The sequence below is a fragment of the Cololabis saira genome, chromosome 24 (assembly GCF_033807715.1).
Source record: "Cololabis saira isolate AMF1-May2022 chromosome 24, fColSai1.1, whole genome shotgun sequence".
Lineage (NCBI taxonomy): Eukaryota > Metazoa > Chordata > Actinopteri > Beloniformes > Belonidae > Cololabis > Cololabis saira.
The window spans coordinates 3944437-3964160 of record NC_084610.1 but is presented as its reverse complement, the minus strand read 5'-3'; the positions used below and the strand labels follow the sequence as shown (position 1 = coordinate 3964160).

Genomic DNA, 19724 nt, shown 5'->3' with positions numbered 1-19724 from the left:
TCAATGATGTGACCACTAAGGACTCGTATCCTCTCCCCCGCATCGACGAGTGCTTGGATCTAGTGTCGGGGTCCTTGTGGTTCTCCACGCTAGACCTGAAGAGCGGCTACTACCAGGTTCCCCTGTCTCCTGAATCCCGCCCGAAGTCTGCCTTCTGCACCGGTCGGGGTCTGTGGCAGTTCAAGGTACTCCCCTTTGGACTATGCAATGCACCTGCCACTTTCGCTCGGCTGATGGACAAAGTACTGGCTGATATCCCCCGCCAGGAGTGCCTGGTGTACCTGGATGACATTCTGGTGCACGGGCGCTCCTTCGAGGGAGCTCTGGAGTCGCTGAAGCGGGTCCTGGGGAAGTTACAGGAGGCGGGTCTGACACTGCATCCGGAGAAGTGCCGCTTTATGCGGAGGAAGGTCACGTTCCTGGGGCACGAGTTGGGCGCGGAGGGGATCGGCACCATGGACGAGAAGGTGCGGGCTGTGAAGGACTGGCCAACCCCCCGCGACCAGGGTCAGCTAAAAGGATTCATAGGTTTGGCCTCGTACTACAGGAGACACGTCAAGTCTTTCGCCACCATCGCAGCGCCTCTGTACCGGCTGCTGCAGAAGGACAGGGACTATGTGTGGTCTGAGGCGTGCGAGGAGGCGGTTATTGACTTTTCGTGAGCCGGAGGGGCAGGTCGCCAGGTGGTTGGAGGTACTACAGGAATACGACTTCAAGATGGAGCACCGACCTGGGGCTCGCCACTCCAACGCGGACGCCCTCTCACGTCGGCCGTGTGCAGCAGACGGGTGCCGCTACTGCGACCGGAGAGAAGCCCGGGAGCTGGTACTGCGGACAGATGGCGGGGAGTGTGCAGCCGTCAGGCGGCTAACGGAGGCCGTCTGCAGGGAGTTACAGACTGTGACTGATGCTGAGTGGAGTGACGAGCAAGAGAGGGATCCGGACCTCCAGCCCGTCTTGCAATGGGTGGAGGCCCAGCAACGCCCGCCCTGGGAGGAGATAGCACCCTCCTCCAAGGCAACTCAGGGACTATGGACTATGTTTGACTCGCTGCGGCTGTCCCGAGGCGTGCTGCAGCGGGCGTTCAAGGCAGCAGCTACCGGGGAGGAGCAGTGGCAGGTCGTGGTCCCGAGCGGCCTGCAGGAGACAGTGCTGAGGGCCATGCATGGAGCGGGCGGCTCTGGACACTTCGGCGTCAACAAGACACTCCGCCGACTTCGACAGAGCTTCTACTGGGGGCGGCAGAAGAGGGACGTTGTTGACTTCTGCCGCCGCTGTGACCTCTGTGTTGCCCGCAAAGGCCCCACAGGGCGCTCGCATGCGCCACTCCAGCAGTTCCCAGTGGGGTGCCCTATGGAAAGGGTGGGCATAGACATTACAGGGCCGTACCCACGCTCAGATGACGGGAACTGTTACGTCCTCTCCGCCATGGATTATTTCACCAAGTGGCCGGAGGCATATGCCATCCCAAACCAGGAGGCCGAAACGATTGCAGATGCCCTGGTGGGGGGCATGATAAGCCGGCTAGGGGTGATGGAATCCATTCACAGTGACAGAGGAACAAACTTTGAGTCTCGGGTGTTCGCTGCCGTGTGTGAGCGCCTGGGCATACACAAGACCCGCACCACTCCGCTGCACCCTCAGAGTGACGGGTTGGTGGAGAGATTCCACCGGAACATGGGAGATCAGCTGGCCATCGTCACCTCTCAGCACCAGAAGGACTGGGACAGGCACCTGCCCCTGGTGCTTATGGCCTGCCGCTCTGCTGTACAGGAGTCTACAGAGTGCACGCCAGCTCTCCTCATGCTGGGAAGAGAGCTACGCACCCCGGCAGAGCTGGTCTTTGGACGGCCGCCCGACGCCCCGGCTGTCCCTGCAGGGCCGGAGTACGCCAGGAAGCTGCAAGACCGCCTGGATTCAGCTCACAGCTTTGCTCGGAGGCAGCTGTTGGAGGCCGGAGTGAAACAGAAACGCTACTACGATGTGAAGTCTCGGGGACGGGACTTCAAGCCAGACGAGTCGGTCTGGGTCTTCAACCCCATAAGGAAGAAGGGGCGCAGCCCCAAGCTGGACAGCAAATGGACTGGACCCTGCAAGGTCCTTGAGAGACTCGGAGAGGTTGTGTACCGTGTTCAGATGCCTCCTCGGGGGAGGAAGGTGGCCCTCCACAGAGACAGACTGGCCCCTTACAGGGGGGGTCCTCCTTCCCCCGACACGGACGCACCGGCGACCTCTTCACCTTTGCCGGACGTTCCCCCCTCCCCCAGCCCCCCAGACACACCACAGGGGGACCTCGTGTCTGGGTCCCCTGCCCCTTTGCCTTTCCCCACTGCCCCTTCCCCGGGGACTGGCCCACCGCCCCTGGCCACTGTTCCCTTACCCCCGACCCCCACAGGGTCTCGCCGGAGGAGGCGGACAAGGCCTCCGGCGCGGTTGAGAGACTATGTGATGTCCCTTGGGACGCAGGACTGTTGACATGGACAGTGATTAAACGTTGAAAAAAAAAAAAAAAAAAAAAAAAAAAAAGATTGTAAACTTGTATGTTTGCTGGGTTGTGGGGTTTGCTCTATTTCTATGCCATGTTGCTTGGGCTGTGTTTTTTTGGTACCTTCCTGTTCGGTCCTCGAGGACGAGGACTTTTTGTAAGGGGGGGGTAGTGTAACGGCCAGCTTGTGTTTCACCCGGGGGTGTTAGAGTGTGACACGACCGGATGTGGGGGGGTGGGCCGTGGAGGGCACGTTAAGAGTGGTTTGAGTGCTTGTGCTTCTCTTCCGATGCTTGTGACTCGAAGTGTTAATAAACCAAGCTAAACGTTGGAATACGTCTCTGCCTCCAATTCCTTGGATTACTACAATATTCATTAAATTATGTTCAATTGATGGAAACCTTTTTACAAACAAGACAAATTGATTAAATTGAGCCGGCGACGTATTTTATTCAACGACCACATTACCCACAATGCACCAGTATGTTCGAGGTAGGGAGGCGCTAACCAAGTAGCATGTAGCCACCGGGACAGAAACAGGAGAGAGGTGTGCTACTTTATCTGACTTGGAAGTCCGAACTGGGATTAAAGTTGACCACATTGTTACAAAGTCGAGTCAAACCTGAACATGGAAGCTCGGGGCCTCGTCGCGTTGGCTCTTTCCGAGTATCGACAACTAGTGAATATGCAGGTGATTCACCTGAGGAACAGGGAGGAGGACGACAGGAGGAGGAGGAGGTAGGATGAGACTGCGTTTTATTACATCCAAAAAATGTATATTGTTCTATGATTTATCCTTATATTTCATATTGCAATGTCATTTGGGCAAGTACCTTCATGAGCAACCTCAACTGTATCTTAATCCTGCAAAAACGTTTTATCAAAATTATTACATTCTCCAATAGACTCACTAGATCCACCCCATTGTTCCAATGCCTAGGTATTCTCTCTATTTCTGCTGTAAATGTTTTTCAGATTTGTCTTTTTGTCTATCAATCCATCCACAACCTACTTCCAACCTGTTTTCATTCTTTATTTCAATTCCCAAATTCATCACTTTAATACTAGGTCTGCAAACAATCTCCATCCCACCTTTTTTAGGACTACTTTTTCCCAATTTTCAGTTAGGTTCAGAGTTCTTCTTTATTGGAACACCTTACCACTCAATATTAGAGAATGCTCGAGCACAAATAATTTCAAAAAACAAATCACAACTTTTTTGCTAACCCAGCTTAGCAAAGCTTAACAACTAATTTCCAGAACTTCTCTGCATATCCTCATCAGATTCCTGTTTTTCTAGTAATTTAGCTTATTCTCCTTAGTTGTCCTATGTTTTACATATCTCTGTAGATATTGTTTGTTTCATTATAGGAGGACCACTCGACAAGCCCTTATGGGTTTTTTTGGTTCCTCCTGCACATTTTTTCTGTTAGATTGTATTTCTTTTTTTTTCCCCTTTTTTTTCTACATACTGTTTCTCTGAATTTTTGGCGGTTGTATATTTTTTTATGTGCAAATAAACTAAACTAAAAAAAGGTGTTTTATTAGCAGCTGCTGCAGAGGTGAAGTGTGTTTTCGGTTGTCAGTGCGTGCACCAGCTCAGCTGATATTTTTTTTTTTTTTTTTTTTTTAAATTTGCAAAAAGTACAATTATTATTAATACAAATCTTCACATTATGCAATTTCAAGTTGAATTATAACACAAGGAGTATAAATCAAATAAAAAACAAAAAGCACAACACTTTATAACCAGACAGGGGGAGTGAAATTATAACAGAAAGCCAAAAAATGTACATACATTTATGGTTTTGATTGCTTTTGAATTTGTAGAAAACTTAATAGAGTCCATGTAGTCCTCAGACAGGCCATAAATGATGGAAATGATGATAGTTAACATGTGGTGTTACATCGGCATGTGAGTTTCATTCTGATTGGAGCATCAGTGTAGTCTGGCGTTTGTAGACTCATGTCTATCTGTGGTGTTACTCTTAGTTGGTTGCTTGTCTTACATTTATTTGTAATATGAGTGTTGAGCATGTACTTCAGCAATACGTTCATGTAAATCTATGGGCTTTATAACCATAATTAAGTTTCCTTTTTTACTGTAAAATGTGGGAGGAGGGGGGCACTTCAAGTGTGGGGAGCCACACTGAGTTAATCCGGGTCCGAGCCTGACTTGGTTTCAGCCTTGGAGCGATGCTACTTGGGTAGAAATCATTGAGTGACAGTGAGAAACCTATTGGAAAAAATGTCAATTTTTCCATTATATTTGAATATAAAAAAAAGAAGGCAGGAATAACGAATGTGTCTCGTTTAGTGCTTCATTTTAGCTTCAGTTTGGAGTGACTGGGTCACATGGACTGGAATAAAAACTGCTTCAAGGATCCCTGAAATGAATTTCTGTTTAATATCCAACCTAAAACTAACTTCACTGCAATCCATTAGCCATGACTGTAACACCAAGATTTGCAGTTTAGGATATATTTACAGGACTGTCTCAGAAAATTAGAATATTGTGATTTACAAAATTACAAAAACAAAAATGTCATACATTCTGGATTCATTACAAATCAACTGAAATATTGCAAGCCTTTTATTATTTTAATATTGCTGATCATGGCTTACAGCTTAAGATTAAGATTCAGAATGTATGACATTTTTGTTTTTTAATTGCATTACAGAAAATAAAGAACTTTATCACAATATTCTAATTTTCTGAGACAGTCCTGTATATGTAAAAGAGTACTTGCATAGTTAAGTATAACAATAGGTAACTAAACGCAAGTAATGTAGTACTGTGATATTTCTGTGTCGTATAACCCTTTTACTCTTTTTTTTTTTCTTGAACTCAGGGTTCTCATATCCAGCTTGCTGTGTTCAAGGCAGCGTGCCAGCACTGGAGCTGAGTGTGAAATGATGCTGAACGCAGACGACGGCGCGTTCGCTCAGCATTTCAGAGTCACCAGGACGCAGTTTGAGTTTCTGCTGAATAAACTGCAGGCGAGCGGTTTGAAGGAGCAGCACAAGCGAGGTCTGGCACCGGTTCCCGTCACAAAGAAGGTACTGATGTTCCTCTGGTACATGTCCACTTCTAGCAGCTTCCGGGCCATATCTGAAAAGTTCGGTGTGTCTCAGTCGTCAGCTCACAGGATCACTTTAGAGGTCCTTAACTTAATTTCCTCAATCAGACCGACTTTCATCTCGTGGCCTGGCAAGTCTAAGAAATCTGCATCCGCTGCTGCATTTTCCCGCCTCTGCGGCCTCGGTGATGTCATCGGTGCAATCGATGGGTGTCACATCCGGGTGCAGAAGCCTCCTATTAGAGGGGGAGACTACAAGAACTGCCATTCCTTCTACTCCGTCCTCCTGCAAGCAGTCGTTGACGACAGAGGGAGGTTCATTGACGTTTTTGCTGGAACGCCGGGCGGAGTTCAGGATGCCAGGATGTTGGAATCCTCCACCTTCTACTCAAGTTGGAAAAAGAAGATGGGTGATTACAGCTTACTGGGAGACGATGCCTACGCCGGACACGGCTTCCCTTTCATCATCGCTCCTAAACGAGACAATGGAGCTCCCGGGGAAGAAGAGCAGCTGCACAACTCCCAGATCGGCCGTGGCAGGGCGGTTGTTGAGAGAGCTTTGGGTGGGATGAAGTGCAGGTGGAGGCGTCTTCAAGATCTGCAACACACTCGCGTTGATGCGATGGTAATGACCATAACTGCAGGCTGTGTGCTGCATAATATGTGTCTGGGGGATTCAGAGTCGTGTCAGGAACACCCGCAGGGCTGTCCAAGGCAGGAAGACGGAAACCAATAACAAAAGTGCACCTTTTTTTTAACTGTTTGTGAACATAATTGTGTCAAAAAAAAGTATTAAAAGGTGTCTTCTTCTGTCAACTTTTATTTCATTTTCAAAGCTGAAGGTGAAGTTATGAAGAACTGTTAGTTTAGTGTACTATGGTGTTGCAAATGACTGTTTAGGTCATGACCCACCGATCAGTGACAGCTCCAAGCTGTACTCAAACTTAGTACTTTGTCTAAGGTTAGATCTGTTGATTGACTTTGGAAAACACCACAGGTGAATAAAAACGAATTTAACAACACAAACAAAAATGCAGAGAAAATAGTTAATATCAATAACTTAAATTGGCCGTATTACATTTTTACATGTTTTCTGATTAATCCTAAAACACTGCATTTTTTTTTCTCTCACTGTTTCGGGTCCCGGTTCAAAATGATTAAATTATGGCATAGACATTGTAAGATGTGATGTCTACATGTAACAGCTTTAAATCTGTAATCCTGGCTACCACTTTAAGTTCAGACCACTTTTCCTAGATATCGGCCTTGTTTGATCAACATAATAAACTACACGCACACAAAACATGGGTTCAATTGTGTACAGTATTTCTGATGAATAATTAGCAGGGGAGAAGAAGTTAATAAAATAAACAAAATAAACATTTTTATAAAAAAAGCAGATTTATTTTGGGAGAAATGAACAGAAATGTCTATAAATGTAAAAATTGGCTTGAATGAATGGCAAAAAATAATGTTTGGAGTCACTACTGACATAAATACAGTGTAATTTGAGTTTGCATGTGACATCACAGACTCAGATCAGAAGAATAATCCAGCATCCTCATCTTTGTCACCCAACTTTACATCATTCTGCATTTATTGTACTTCTCAAATGGGTAGCACAAAGTTGTAATGTCAGTCTCAAACCAGTAGCTATGAACCGAGCTGTTGACTCGTGGTTGATAAGGGAGCTTTTCTGCTATATTGCTGCAGTACCTTAACTGAAGCATAAATAAGGATATTGTTTAAACTTATAGAGAAACTAATGCACATTCAAAACAATCACAGTTTGTTGAGTAACTTGGTCATGAGGACATCAAAGCAGCGCTGTGAGGACTTGAGCTGTGCCATCATCTCGTCATGGCGCTGCTGGCTGGCCAACTCGGACTGGCGCAGGAACTCCATCACGTCCTCCTCCATCCGCCTGCGTTTATGGGGTGCGGGTTTGGGGAATTTGAGAGCAGCAGGTCTGGGGGAAGCGTCCAGGTCCAGCGTGTCCTCCCCCCCGTCGATGACGGGGAACACCACGTCCTGCTCCAGCCCCAGCAGGTTGTCCATCTCGGTGTAGAACTTGAAACGCATCGCCCGCTTCCCCGCGCACTTGCGGCTAGGGTTGCCATGTTCAGAAAGAGAAATAAGGAACACCCAGATTTCAGCAGCGCATACGCCAAAAAAGGGACATCCCCAAAACTTCTAAACTACATAGAAATGTGTTTATTTTATATGAAAAAACTAAATGCTTTGATTTAAAGATTAAAGTGCTTTAATAGCATAGAACTTGCATGACTGTACAGACAAACAACCATACTAGCAACTGAAATATCCTCCTATATGTTTCTCCTCATCAGCCCAGATGTATATAGCCTACAAGTGAAGAATATGGTGTAAAAGTTCCTTTATTTCAATAATTCAACTTAAAAGGTGAAACTAATACATTACATAGTCTCATTACATGCAAAGCAAGATGTGTTAAACCTTTATTTGTTATAATTTTGATGATTGAATTGTTTATTGATTTCATAATATAGAGATTTTTTTATTTGGGGTTTTCATAAACTGAGCCATAATCACCAAAATTATAACAAATAAAGGCTTGAAATATCTCGCTTTGAATGTAGTGGGAAATAATATATTTGTTTCACCTTTAGTTGAATTTACTACGAATGAAGTTTTGCAATACAGGACTGTCTCAGAAAATTAGAATATTGTGATAAAGTTCTTTATTTTCCGTAATGCAATTTAAAAAAAAAAAAAAAAAAAAAAAATGTCATACATTATGGATTCATTACAAATCAACTGAAATATTGCAAGCCTTTTATTATTTTAATATTGCTGATTATGGTTTACAGTTTAAGATTAAGATTCCCAGAATATTCTAATTTTTTGAGATGGGATATTTGAGTTTTCTTAAACTGTAAGCCATGATCAGCAATATTAAAATAATAAAAGGCTTGCAATATTTCAGTTGATTTGTAATGAATCCAGAATGTATGACATTTTTGTTTTTGTAATTGCATTACAGAAAATCACAATATTCTAATTTTCTAAGACATGCCTGTATATTCAAATTTTTCGACCTTCACCTGTATATTAGGACATCAATAAATAAGAGCATAATTTATGTCCGTATTGGTTCAATACAGAACGCAAGTTTTAATTCCCAATTACGTAACAATTCCGTATTTCAAGGTTTACCTGCGGCCGTCCTTCTTCACCCTCCTGTAGCCCTCCACCAGCGTGCTCCACTTGCGGGCCACCTTGACGGGGCAGAAGCTCTGCTGGAAGTGAAGCCCCAACCTCGTGGAGACCTGGTGAGTGGTGAGAACGGCAGAGAAGATAATTAGGACCACACTGCCCCCCCTCAGAGACATCTACACTGGTCCACTTCTAAAAAAGGCCAGAAACATCAGCACTGACCCCACACACCCCGGACATGCCCTGTTTTCCCCACTCCCCTCCAGAGGTGTCAAGTAACCAAGTACAAATACTTTGTTACCTTACTTAAGTAGAAATTTTGGTTATCTGTACTTCACTGGAGTAATTATTTTTCAGACGACTTTTTACTTTTACTCCTCACATTTTCATGCAATTATCTGTACTTTTTACTCCTTACATTTTAAAAACAGCCTCGTTACTCTATTTCATTTCTGCCTTTAAAAAAAAACTATCCAGTTAAATTGCTCCATCCGGATAGAGTGAATTTGGTTGTGGTTGTTTCAGATGTTCTTGTCCAGTTTTGTTCTTACATCCGTTCCCTCAGATTCCTGCAACTAAACTTGGATGTACATTCCAATAAAGGTTAGGATAAATGATAACATGCCTCTGAAGTTTGACTTTTTGCACCATTACAATACTTATAGGCAACTAGTCATCATATCTTCTGCTCTCTGAAACACATGTTAATGCTCAATAGTACACATAAATGGTTCTTTAATATATTTGCATTATACTAAGATGCATTCATTTTCAATGGATTTTGTCCATAATGGCTTTTTTACCCCTTACTTTTATACTTTAAGTAGTTTTGAAACCAGTACTTTTATATATTTGTATCTATACTTCTACCTGAGTAATGAATGTGAATACTGAAGACACCTCTGGTGACAATAAAGGATTCTATTCTATTCTATTCTATTCTATTCTATACCTCCTCCCACAGCAGCTTCTTGTTGGGCCTGGCCCGCTTGAGCCGGGTGTTGAGGTCTTGCAGGGTCCCGGGGGGGCCGAGGCCGGTCTTTTCCCGCCCGGCGAGGCTGGTCTTCTCTCCCTCGGGGCCGCCCTCCTCTCCCCCGGGGAGGTCGGTCCCCTCTCCCCCGGGGAGGCCGCCCTCCTCCCCGCTGATGTACTGCCGCATCAGGACGATCAGGAACAGCGTCTGGTCCCTGCTGAAGCCGTCATTTTTGCTCTGCTGGGAGCTATTATTCTCTTGCTGCTCGCTTGACATCGTCCTCACACACCGCTGAAACATAAAAAGCAAACATATTGTGGATAAAATACAAAAAGGTGTTTTAAAAAGTTGAAATTACCCCAGTATTTACTTGTTGATGCGAGTAGCGCCGCGTGTTCTAGTTGAGACTTCCGACTAGGAACTCGGAAGTACAACTTCCGTGACGCGGGTAGCGTCGGGTGTTCCAGTGGAAACTTCCGACTAGGAACTCGGAAGTACAACAACTTCCGTGGTGCGAGTAGCGTCGGGTGTTCCAGTTGAAACTTCCGACTAGGAACTCGGAAGTACGACTTCCTTGATGCGAGTAGCGTCGTCTGCAATCCAAATTCTTACACAAAAACCCCTCTTTTTTTACTTTTCATTGTGATTTCAATCAGTATATAGACTATATTAAGTTTTTTACAAATTCAAAAGCAATCAAAACCATAAATGTATGTTTTGGCTTTCTGTTATAATTTCATCCCCCCTGGCTGGTGTTGTGCTTTTTGTTTTGTTTTTTATTTGATTTATACTCCTTATATGTTATAATTCAACTTGAAATTGCATAATGTGAAGATTTGTAATCATTGTACTTTTTGCAATTGTTAAATAAAAAAAATAATAAAAAAAAGAGTAGCATCGGGTGTTCCAGTTGAAACTTCCGACTAGGAACTCGGAAGTACGACTTCCGTGTAAAAAAGGAATAAAAACGGGATGGTTTTTGTTAATTTTCAAGCATGAAAATCCGGCTGGCAAATGTTAAAGTAGGGGTTTTGAGAATACAAAAACTCAGATTAACTATTTCCGAGTATAAATATATCAGGCGGTCACTTATATATTTATAATTCCCCTCCAGACGCGGCTGGTTGTTTACTTGCTCAGTGCTGTAACTCGTTTCCACCACCAGATGTCGCCAAATGCGCGTCCGTTCAAAGCAGAAGCGGTTGTTCATTAATTAATTAATTAATTTTCTCCATCGGTCCTAGGGTTATGATTTACATCTTTTGTTTGGATCATTTTTAGAAAATGTGCCTGAGAACGGGTAATAGCTGTAGTGGCACCCCTAAGAAATCTCTTCTGAAATTTCTCCTTTTATGATTAAATATGACTGGAATTGCATTGTAGCAATTTTAAATGAGAATCACTAAGTAGAACAGGAAAACTAGATTAGATTTGAACATAAACCAAAAAAACATTTTTTGAGACAGGATATTTGAGTTTACTTAAGCTGTAAGCCATGATCGGTAATATTAAAATAATAAAAGGCTTGCAATATTTCAGTTGATTTGTAATGAATCCAGAATGTATGACATTTTTGCATTACAGAAAATAAAGGACTTTATCACAATACTCTAATTTTCTGAGACAGTCCTGTATATTCATTAAATTATGTTCAATTGTTGGAAACCTTTTTACAAACAAGACAAATTGATTAAATTGAGCTGGCGACGTATTTTATTCAACGACCACATTACCCACAATGCACCAGTATGTTCGAGGTAGGGAGGTGCTAAACCAAGTAGCATGTAGCCACCGGGACAGAAACAGGAGAGAGGTGTGCTACTTTATCTGACTTGGAAGTCCGAACTGGGATTAAAGTTGACCGCATTGTTACAAAGTCGAGTCAAACCTGAACATGGAAGCTCGGGGCCTCGTCGCGTTGGCTCTTTCCGAGTATCGACAACTAGTGAATATGCAGGTGATTCACCTGAGGAACAGGGAGGAGGACGACAGGAGGAGGAGGAGGTAGGAATGAGCGTGTGTGGGTTTTATTAGCAGTTGGCTGCAGAGGTGAAGTGTGTTTTCGGTTGTCAGTGCGTGCACCAGCTCAGCTGTTTTTTTGTGTCTTTTTTTGTGTGAAACTTTATTTCAATTTTGAGCAAGTATAATAACATTAATATAAATTCCCGACATCATTCAATAATATGAAAACACAAACATACATAGGTATCATCACAGTCCAAAAAATTTAAAATTATTCTATTCACAAAAAAAACTACAATAAAGTGAAAGTTGTTCGTGACATGCCGCGTTCCTTTTACCTCGGAAATCGGAACTGGGAATAGCAGCCATCTTGGAATGGAATGGTAACTCGGGGGTGGTGAAGCTTCTCCCACTTTCCCAGTAGTAAATCCCGTTTTGAGGGGCGTTCCAGTTGAAAATTCCGACTGGGAACTGGGAAATTCCGACTTCCGAGGACAAATGGAACGCGGCACACTAAACATAAAAGGAAGGCAATACATTCAGATATCAGTTAACATTTCTTTTATGAGGTTGAATTTCTGTTTAATATCCAACCTAAAACTAACTTCACTGCAATCCATTAGCCTTGACTGTAACACCACGATTTGCAATTTAGGATATATTTACAGGACTGTCTCAGAAAATTAGAATATTGTGATTTTCTGTAAAGCAATTACAAAAACAAAAATGTCATACATTCTGGATTCATTACAAATCAACTGAAATATTGCAAGCCTTTTATTATTTTAATATTGCTGATCATGGCTTACAGGTTAAGAAAACTCAAATATCCTATCTAAAAAAATTAGAATATTCTGGGAATCTTAATCTTAAACTGTAAGCCATAATCAGCTATATTAAAATAATAAAAGGCTTGCAATATTTCAGTTGATTTGTAATGAATCCAGAATGTATGACATTTTTGTTTTTTAATTGCATTACAGAAAATAAAGAACTTTATCACAATATTCTAATTTTCTGAGACAGTCCTGTATATGTAAAAGAGTACTTGCATAGTTTCCTATAACAATAGGTAACTAAACGCAAGTAATGTAGTACTGTGATATTTTGGTGTCTTATAACTCTTTTACGCCCCCTTTTTTCTTGAACTCAGGGTTCTCATATCCAGCTTGCTGTGTTCAAGGCAGCGTGCCAGCACTGGAGCTGAGTGTGAGATGATGCTGAACGCAGACGACGGCGCGTTCGCTCAGCATTTCAGAGTCACCAGGACGCAGTTTGAGTTTCTGCTGAATAAACTGCAGGCGAGCGGTTTGAAGGAGCAGCACAAGCGAGGTCTGGCACCGGTTCCCGTCACAAAGAAGGTACTGATGTTCCTCTGGTACATGTCCACTTCTAGCAGCTTCCGGGCCATATCTGAAAAGTTCGGTGTGTCTCAGTCGTCAGCTCACAGGATCACTTTAGAGGTGCTTAACTTAATTTCCTCAATCAGACCGACTTTCATCTCGTGGCCTGGCAAGTCTAAGAAATCTGCATCCGCCGCTGCATTTTCCCGCCTCTGCGGCCTCGGTGATGTCATTGGTGCAATCGATGGGTGTCACATCCGGGTGCAGAAGCCACCTATTAGAGGGGGAGACTACAAGAACTGCCATTCCTTCTACTCCGTCCTCCTGCAAGCAGTCGTTGACGACAGAGGGAGGTTCATTGACGTTTTTGCTGGAACGCCGGGCGGAGTTCAGGATGCCAGGATGTTGGAGTCCTCCACCTTCTACACAAGTTGGAAAAAGAAGATGGGTGATTACAGCTTACTGGGAGACGAGGCCTACGCGGGACACGGCTTCCCTTTCATCATCGCTCCTAAACGAGACAATGGAGCTCCTGGGGAAGAAGAGCAGCTGCACAACTCCCAGATCGGCCGTGGCAGGGCGGTTGTTGAGAGAGCTTTGGGTCGGATGAAGTGCAGGTGGAGGCGCCTTCAAGATCTGCAACACACTCGCGTTGATGCGATGGTAATGACCATAACTGCAGGCTGTGTGCTGCATAATATGTGTCTGGGGGATTCAGAGTCGTGTCAGGAACACCCGCAGGGCTGTCCGAGGCAGGAAGACGGAAACCAATAATAAAAGTGCACCTTTTTTTTTTTTACTGTTGTGAACATAATTGTGTCAAAAAAATATTAAAAGGTGTCTTCTTCTGTCAACTTTTATTTCATTTTCAAAGCTGAAGGTGAAGTTATGAACAACTCTTAGAGTTTAGTGTACTATGGTGTTGCCAATGACTGTTTAGGTCATGACCCACCGATCAGTGACAGCTAAAGCTGTAATCAAACTTAGTACTTTGTCTAAGGTTAGATCTGTTGATTGACTTTGGAAAACACCACAGGTGAATAAAAACGAATTTAACAACACACAAACAAAAATGCAGAGAAAATTGTTAATATCAATAACTTAAATTGGCCGTATTACATTTTTACATGTTTTCTGATTAATCCTAAGACACACTGCATTTTTTTCTCTCACTGTTTCGGGTCTCGGTTCAAAATGATTAAATTATGGCATAGACATTGTAAGATGTGATGTCTACATGTAACTGCTTTAAATCTGTAATCCTGGCTACCACTTTAAGTTCAGACCACTTTTCCTAGATATCGGCCTTGTTTGATCAACATAATAAACTACCGTACACACACACACAACATGGATTCAATTGTGTATAGTATTTCTGATGAATAATTAGCTCGGGAGAAGAAGTTAAGAAAATGAACAAAATAAACATTTTTATCAAATATGCAGATTTATTTGTGGAGAAATTAACAAAAATGTCTATAAATGTAAAAATTGGCTTGAATGAATGGCAAAAAAAAATGTTTGGAGTCACTACTGACATAAATGCACTGTAATTTGAGTTTGCATGTGACATCACAGACTCAGATCAGAAGAATAATCCAGCATCCTCATCTTTGTCACCCAACTTTACATCATTCTGCATTTATTGTACTTCTCAAATGGGTAGCACAAAGTTGTAATGTCAGTCTCAAAGGAGGCCCACCTGAAACCAGTCGCTATGAACCGAGCTGTTGACTCGTGGTTGATAAGGGAGCTTTTCTGTTATATTGCTGCAGTACCTTAACTGAAGCATAAATAAGGATATTGTTTAAACTTTTAGAGAAACTCATGCACATTGAAAACGATCACAGTTTGTTGAGTAACTTGGTCATGAGGACGTCAAAGCAGCGCTGTGAGGACTTGAGCTGTGCCATCATCTCGTCATGGCGCTGCTGGCTGGCCAACTCGGACTGGCGCAGGAACTCCATCACGTCCTCCTCCATCCGCCTGCGTTTATGGGGTGCGGGTTTGGGGAATTTGAGAGCAGCAGGGCGGGGGGACGCGTCCAGGTCCAGCGTGTCCTCCCCCCCGACGATGACGGGGAACACCACGTCCTGCTCCAGCCCCAGCAGGTTGTCCATCTCGGTGTAGAACTTGAAGCGCATCGCCCGCTTCCCCGCGCACTTGCGGCTAGGGTTGCCATGTTCAGAAAGAGAAATAAGGAACACCCAGATTTCAGCAGCGCATACGCCAAAAAAGGGACATCCCCAAAACTTCTAAACTGCATAGAAATGTTTTTTTTATATGAAAAAACGAAATGCTTTGATTTAAAGATTAAAGTGCTTTAATAGCATAGAACTTGCATGACTGTACAGACAGACAACCATACTAGCAACTGAAATATCCTCCTATGATGTTTCTCCTCATCAGCCCAGATGTATATAGCCTACAAGTGAAGAATATGGTGTAAACGTTCATATATTTCAATAATTCAACTTAAAAGGTGAAACTAATATATTACATAGTCTCATTACATGCAAAGCAAGATGTGTTAAACCTTTATTTGTTATAATTTTGATGATTGAATTGTTTATTGATTTCATAATATAGAGATTTTTTTATTTGGGGTTTTCATAAACTGAGCCATAATCACCAAAATTATAACGAATAAAGGCTTGAAATATCTCGCTTTGAATGTAGTGGGAAATAATATATTTGTTTCACCTTTAGTTGAATTTACTACGAATGAAGTTTTGCAATACAGGACTGTCTCAGAAAATTAGTTCTTTATTTTCCGTAATGCAATTAAAAAAAAACGAACATGTCATACATTCTGGATTCATTTAAGATTAAGATTCCCAGGATATTCTAATTTTTTGAGATAGGATATTTGAGTTTTCTTAAGCTGTAAGCCATGATCAGCAATAATAAAATAATAAAAGGCTTGCAATATTTCAGTTGATTTGTAATGAATCACCAAAATTATAACAAATAAAGGCTTGAAATATCTCACTTTGAATGTAGTGGGAAATAATATATTTGTTTCACCTTTAGTTGAATTTACTACGAATGAAGTTTTGCAATATATTCAAATTTTCAGACCTTCACCTGTATATGATGACATCAATAAATAAGAGAATAATATATGTCCATATTGGTTCGAAAAAACGCAACTTTTAATTCCCGTAACACGTAACAATTCCGTATTTCAAGGGACGGGTGTTAAGTTTACCTGCGGCCGTCCTTCTTCACCCTCCTGTAGCCCTCCACCAGCGTGCTCCACTTGCGGGCCACCTTGACGGGGCAGAAGCTCTGCTGGAAGTGAAGCCCCAACCTCGTGGAGACCTGGTGAGTGGTGAGAACGGCAGAGAAGATAATTAGGACCACACTGCCCCCCCTCAGAGACATCTACACTGGTCCACTTCTAAAAAAGACCAGAAACATCAGCACTGACCCCACACACCCGGACATGCCCTGTTTTCCCCACTCCCCTCCAGAGGTGTCAAGTAACAAAGTACAAATACTTCCTTACCTTACTTAAGTAGAAATTTTGGTTATCTATACTTCAGTGGAGTTATTATTTTTCAGATGACTTTTTTACTTTTACTCCTTACATTTTCATGCAATTATCTGTACGTTTTACTCCTTACATTTTAAAAACAGCCTCGTTACTCTATTTCATTTCTGCCTTTAAAAAAAAAACTATCCAGTTAAATTGCTCCATCCGGATAGAGTGAATTTGGTTGTGGTTGTTTCAGATGTTCTTGTCCAGTTTTGTTCTTACATCCGTTCCCTCAGATTCCTGCAACTAAACTTGGATGTACATTCCAATAAAGGTTAGGATAAATGATAACATGCCTCTGAAGTTTGACTTTTTGCACCATTACAATACTTATAGGCAACTAGTCATCATATCTCCTGCTCTCTGAAACACATGTTAATGATCAATAGTACACATATATGCTTCTTTAATATATTTGCATTATACTAACATGCATTCATTTTCAATGGATTTTGTCCTTAATGGCTTTTTTCCCCCTTACATTACTTTTACTTTTATACTTTAAGTAGTTTTGAAACCAGTACTTTTATATATTTGTATCTATACTTCTACCTGAGTAATGAATGTGAATACTGAAGACACCTCTGGTGACAATAAAGGATTCTATTCTATTCTATTCTATTCTATTCTATTCTATACCTCCTCCCACAGCAGCTTCTTGTTGGGCCTGGCCCGCTTGAGCCGGGTGTTGAGGTCTTGCAGGGTCCCGGGGGGGCCGAGGCCGGTCTTTTCCCGCCCGGCGAGGCTGGTCTTCTCTCCCTCGGGGCCGCCCTCCTCTCCCCCGGGGAGGTCGGTCCCCTCTCCCCCGGGGAGGCCGCCCTCCTCCCCGCTGATGTACTGCCGCATCAGGACGATCAGGAACAGCGTCTGGTCCCTGCTGAAGCCGTCATTTTTGCTCTGCTGGGAGCTATTATTCTCTTGCTGCTCGCTTGACATCGTCCTCACACACCGCTGAAACATAAAAAGCAAACATATTGTGGATAAAATACAAAAGAGGTGTTTTAAAAAGTTGAAATTACCCCAGTATTTACTTGTTGATGCGAGTAGCGCCGCGTGTTCTAGTTGAGACTTCCGACTAGGAACTCGGAAGTACAACTTCCGTGATAGGACTGGCGTCGGGTGTTCCAGCTGAAACTTCCGACCAGGAACTCGGAAGTACAACTTCCGTGATGCGAGTAGCGTCATCCAAATTCTTACACAAAAACCCCTCTTTTTTTACTTTTCATTGTGATTTCAATCAGTATCTGGACTCTATTAAGTTTTCTACAAATTCAAAAGCAATCAAAACCATAAATGTATGTTTTGGCTTTCTGTTATAATTTCGTCCCCCCTGGCTGGTTATAATGTGTTGTGCTTTTTGTTTTGTTTTTTATTTGATTTATACTCCTTTTATGTTATAATTCAACTTGAAATTGCATAATGTGAAGATTTGTAATCATTGTACTTTTTGCAATTGTTAAATAAAATAAATAAATAAAAAGGTAGCATCGGGTGTTCCAGTTGAAACTTCCGACTAGGAACTTGGAAGTACGACTTCCGTGTAAAAAAGGAATAAAAATGGGATGGTTTTTGTTAATTTTCAAGCATGAAAATCCGGCTGGCAAATGTTAAAGTAGTGGTTTTGAGAATACAAACACTCAGATTAACTATTTCCGAGTATAAATATATAAGGCGGTCACTTATATATTTATAATTCCCCCCCAGACGCGGCTGGTTGTTTACTTGCTCAGTGCTGTAACTCGTTTCCACCACCAGATGTCGCCAAATGCGCGTCCGTTCAAAGCAGAAGCGGTTGTTAATTAATTAATTAATTAATTTTCTCCATCGGTCCTAGGGTTATGACTTATATCTTTTGTTTGGATCATTTTTAGAAAATGTACCTGAGAACGGGTAATAGCTGTAGTGGCACCCCTAAGAAATCTCTTCTGAAATTTATCCTTTTATGATTAGATATGACTGAAATTGCATTGTAGCAATTTTAAATGAGAATCACTAAGTAGAACAGGAAAACTAAATTAGATTTAACCATAAAAGATCTAAAATTAAAACAGAACGCGTACATGAGGTACCTCATGTACTAATAATGTAATAACATTATGTGTGAAACTATGGGCATGTATGGCTCCCAGCGCTTCAAGTCATTGTGTTTATTGATGATGTGATGACTGTGATGCTGATGGCCGAACTCTGAGGTGTCCAGGACTATACTCTGCTCACATTAAGACAAATACAACAATAACGACAGGATAGCTCTCCACAGTGCAGATGTTAACTGATTGGAAACATGCTGCAAGAGCAACTGAGGACTTTTAAAGCAAGGGCATTGAATGGTTGCCATATCCTCCACCCAAGAGTGCCGCTTTTCAATTAGTGGGGTGAGAAAGGCCCACAAACAAGCAGCGACCTCAGGTGGGTGAAGGGAAGGTCAGGCGAAGCATCTCTGTTTATACACATGACTTCAAGCAATCATCAAATACATTAATACAAATAATAAATAGACAATTTCAGGAAATGTTGATATGGGCATGCCCTACTGCCCATTTGTCCCCTCTAGCTGCTTGTGTTTGGGGTTGTTAATAATGGCCAATAAACAGGGGTGTGGTTCAGGCGTCTGTGGTTTTGGGGTGGTTAATAATGGCCAGTAAACCACTCCCTCTGCTGTTGTTAATACAACACAGCCCTAGTTGGCCATATAGTCCACAGCAACCCGAGGCTTTTAACGTTGGATCGAAGTCTACGATATCGTAAAAATGTTTTTTTTTTTCTAATTATTTCGGGCGCTTTTCTTTCGCAATTTTTTTTCAGGGACACTTTAGGCATGTACCTTTTGGTGTTTCCTTTTTTTATGCTAGTGAAAGGCTGTTCTCCAAAACAACAGGTGCAATATGGGCATGCCATTATGTTGGTATTCCAATAATAATAATATTAATACTCAGCCAAGAATGAAGGACGATGGTTATAGTCCATACAGTTTAAGATTAAGATTCCCAGAATATTCTATTTTTTTAGATAGGATATTTGAGTTTTCTTAAGCTGTAAGCCATGATCAGCAATATTAAAATAATAAAAGGCTTGCAATATTTCAGTTGATTTGTAATGAATCCAGAATGTATGACATTTTTGCATTACAGAAAATAAAGGACTT

The 19724-nt window shown here is 42.3% G+C and overlaps 4 protein-coding genes across 5 annotated transcripts; 2 read left to right on the top strand and 2 right to left on the bottom strand.

Annotated features, from left to right (window-relative positions):
* Positions 1–2982: 2982 nt before the first annotated feature.
* On the top strand, positions 2983–9182 carry LOC133425078 (uncharacterized). Of its 2 annotated transcripts, XM_061715751.1 has the most exons (3): positions 2983–3223; positions 5338–5545; positions 8755–9182. In XM_061715751.1, exons 1-3 carry the CDS (start codon positions 3114–3116, stop codon positions 8788–8790), a joined length of 354 nt encoding a protein of 117 aa, XP_061571735.1. In that variant the 5' UTR covers positions 2983–3113; the 3' UTR covers positions 8791–9182. The 2 variants fall into 2 exon arrangements, with proteins under 2 accessions (XP_061571735.1, XP_061571734.1); XM_061715750.1 differs by lacking the exon at positions 8755–9182 and having other exon boundaries at positions 5338–6912.
* Positions 6982–10173, bottom strand: LOC133425080 (uncharacterized). Its single transcript, XM_061715752.1, has 4 exons — positions 10104–10173; positions 9713–10024; positions 8761–8873; positions 6982–7672 (listed from the first exon to the last, which is right to left on the bottom strand). Exons 2-4 carry the CDS (start codon positions 10007–10009, stop codon positions 7348–7350), a joined length of 735 nt encoding a protein of 244 aa, XP_061571736.1. The 5' UTR covers positions 10010–10024; positions 10104–10173; the 3' UTR covers positions 6982–7347.
* A 1329-nt stretch (positions 10174–11502) lies between these two features.
* LOC133425412 (uncharacterized) lies at positions 11503–14373 on the top strand. The gene is made up of 2 exons (XM_061716259.1): positions 11503–11737; positions 12849–14373. The coding sequence occupies exons 1-2, from the start codon at positions 11628–11630 to the stop codon at positions 13810–13812; spliced, it is 1074 nt and encodes a 357-aa protein (XP_061572243.1). The 5' UTR covers positions 11503–11627; the 3' UTR covers positions 13813–14373.
* Positions 14374–14405: 32 nt separating this feature from the next.
* On the bottom strand, positions 14406–17698 carry LOC133425415 (uncharacterized). The gene is made up of 4 exons (XM_061716263.1): positions 17611–17698; positions 17219–17530; positions 16250–16362; positions 14406–15207 (listed from the first exon to the last, which is right to left on the bottom strand). The coding sequence occupies exons 2-4, from the start codon at positions 17513–17515 to the stop codon at positions 14883–14885; spliced, it is 735 nt and encodes a 244-aa protein (XP_061572247.1). The 5' UTR covers positions 17516–17530; positions 17611–17698; the 3' UTR covers positions 14406–14882.
* Positions 17699–19724: the final 2026 nt, after the last annotated feature.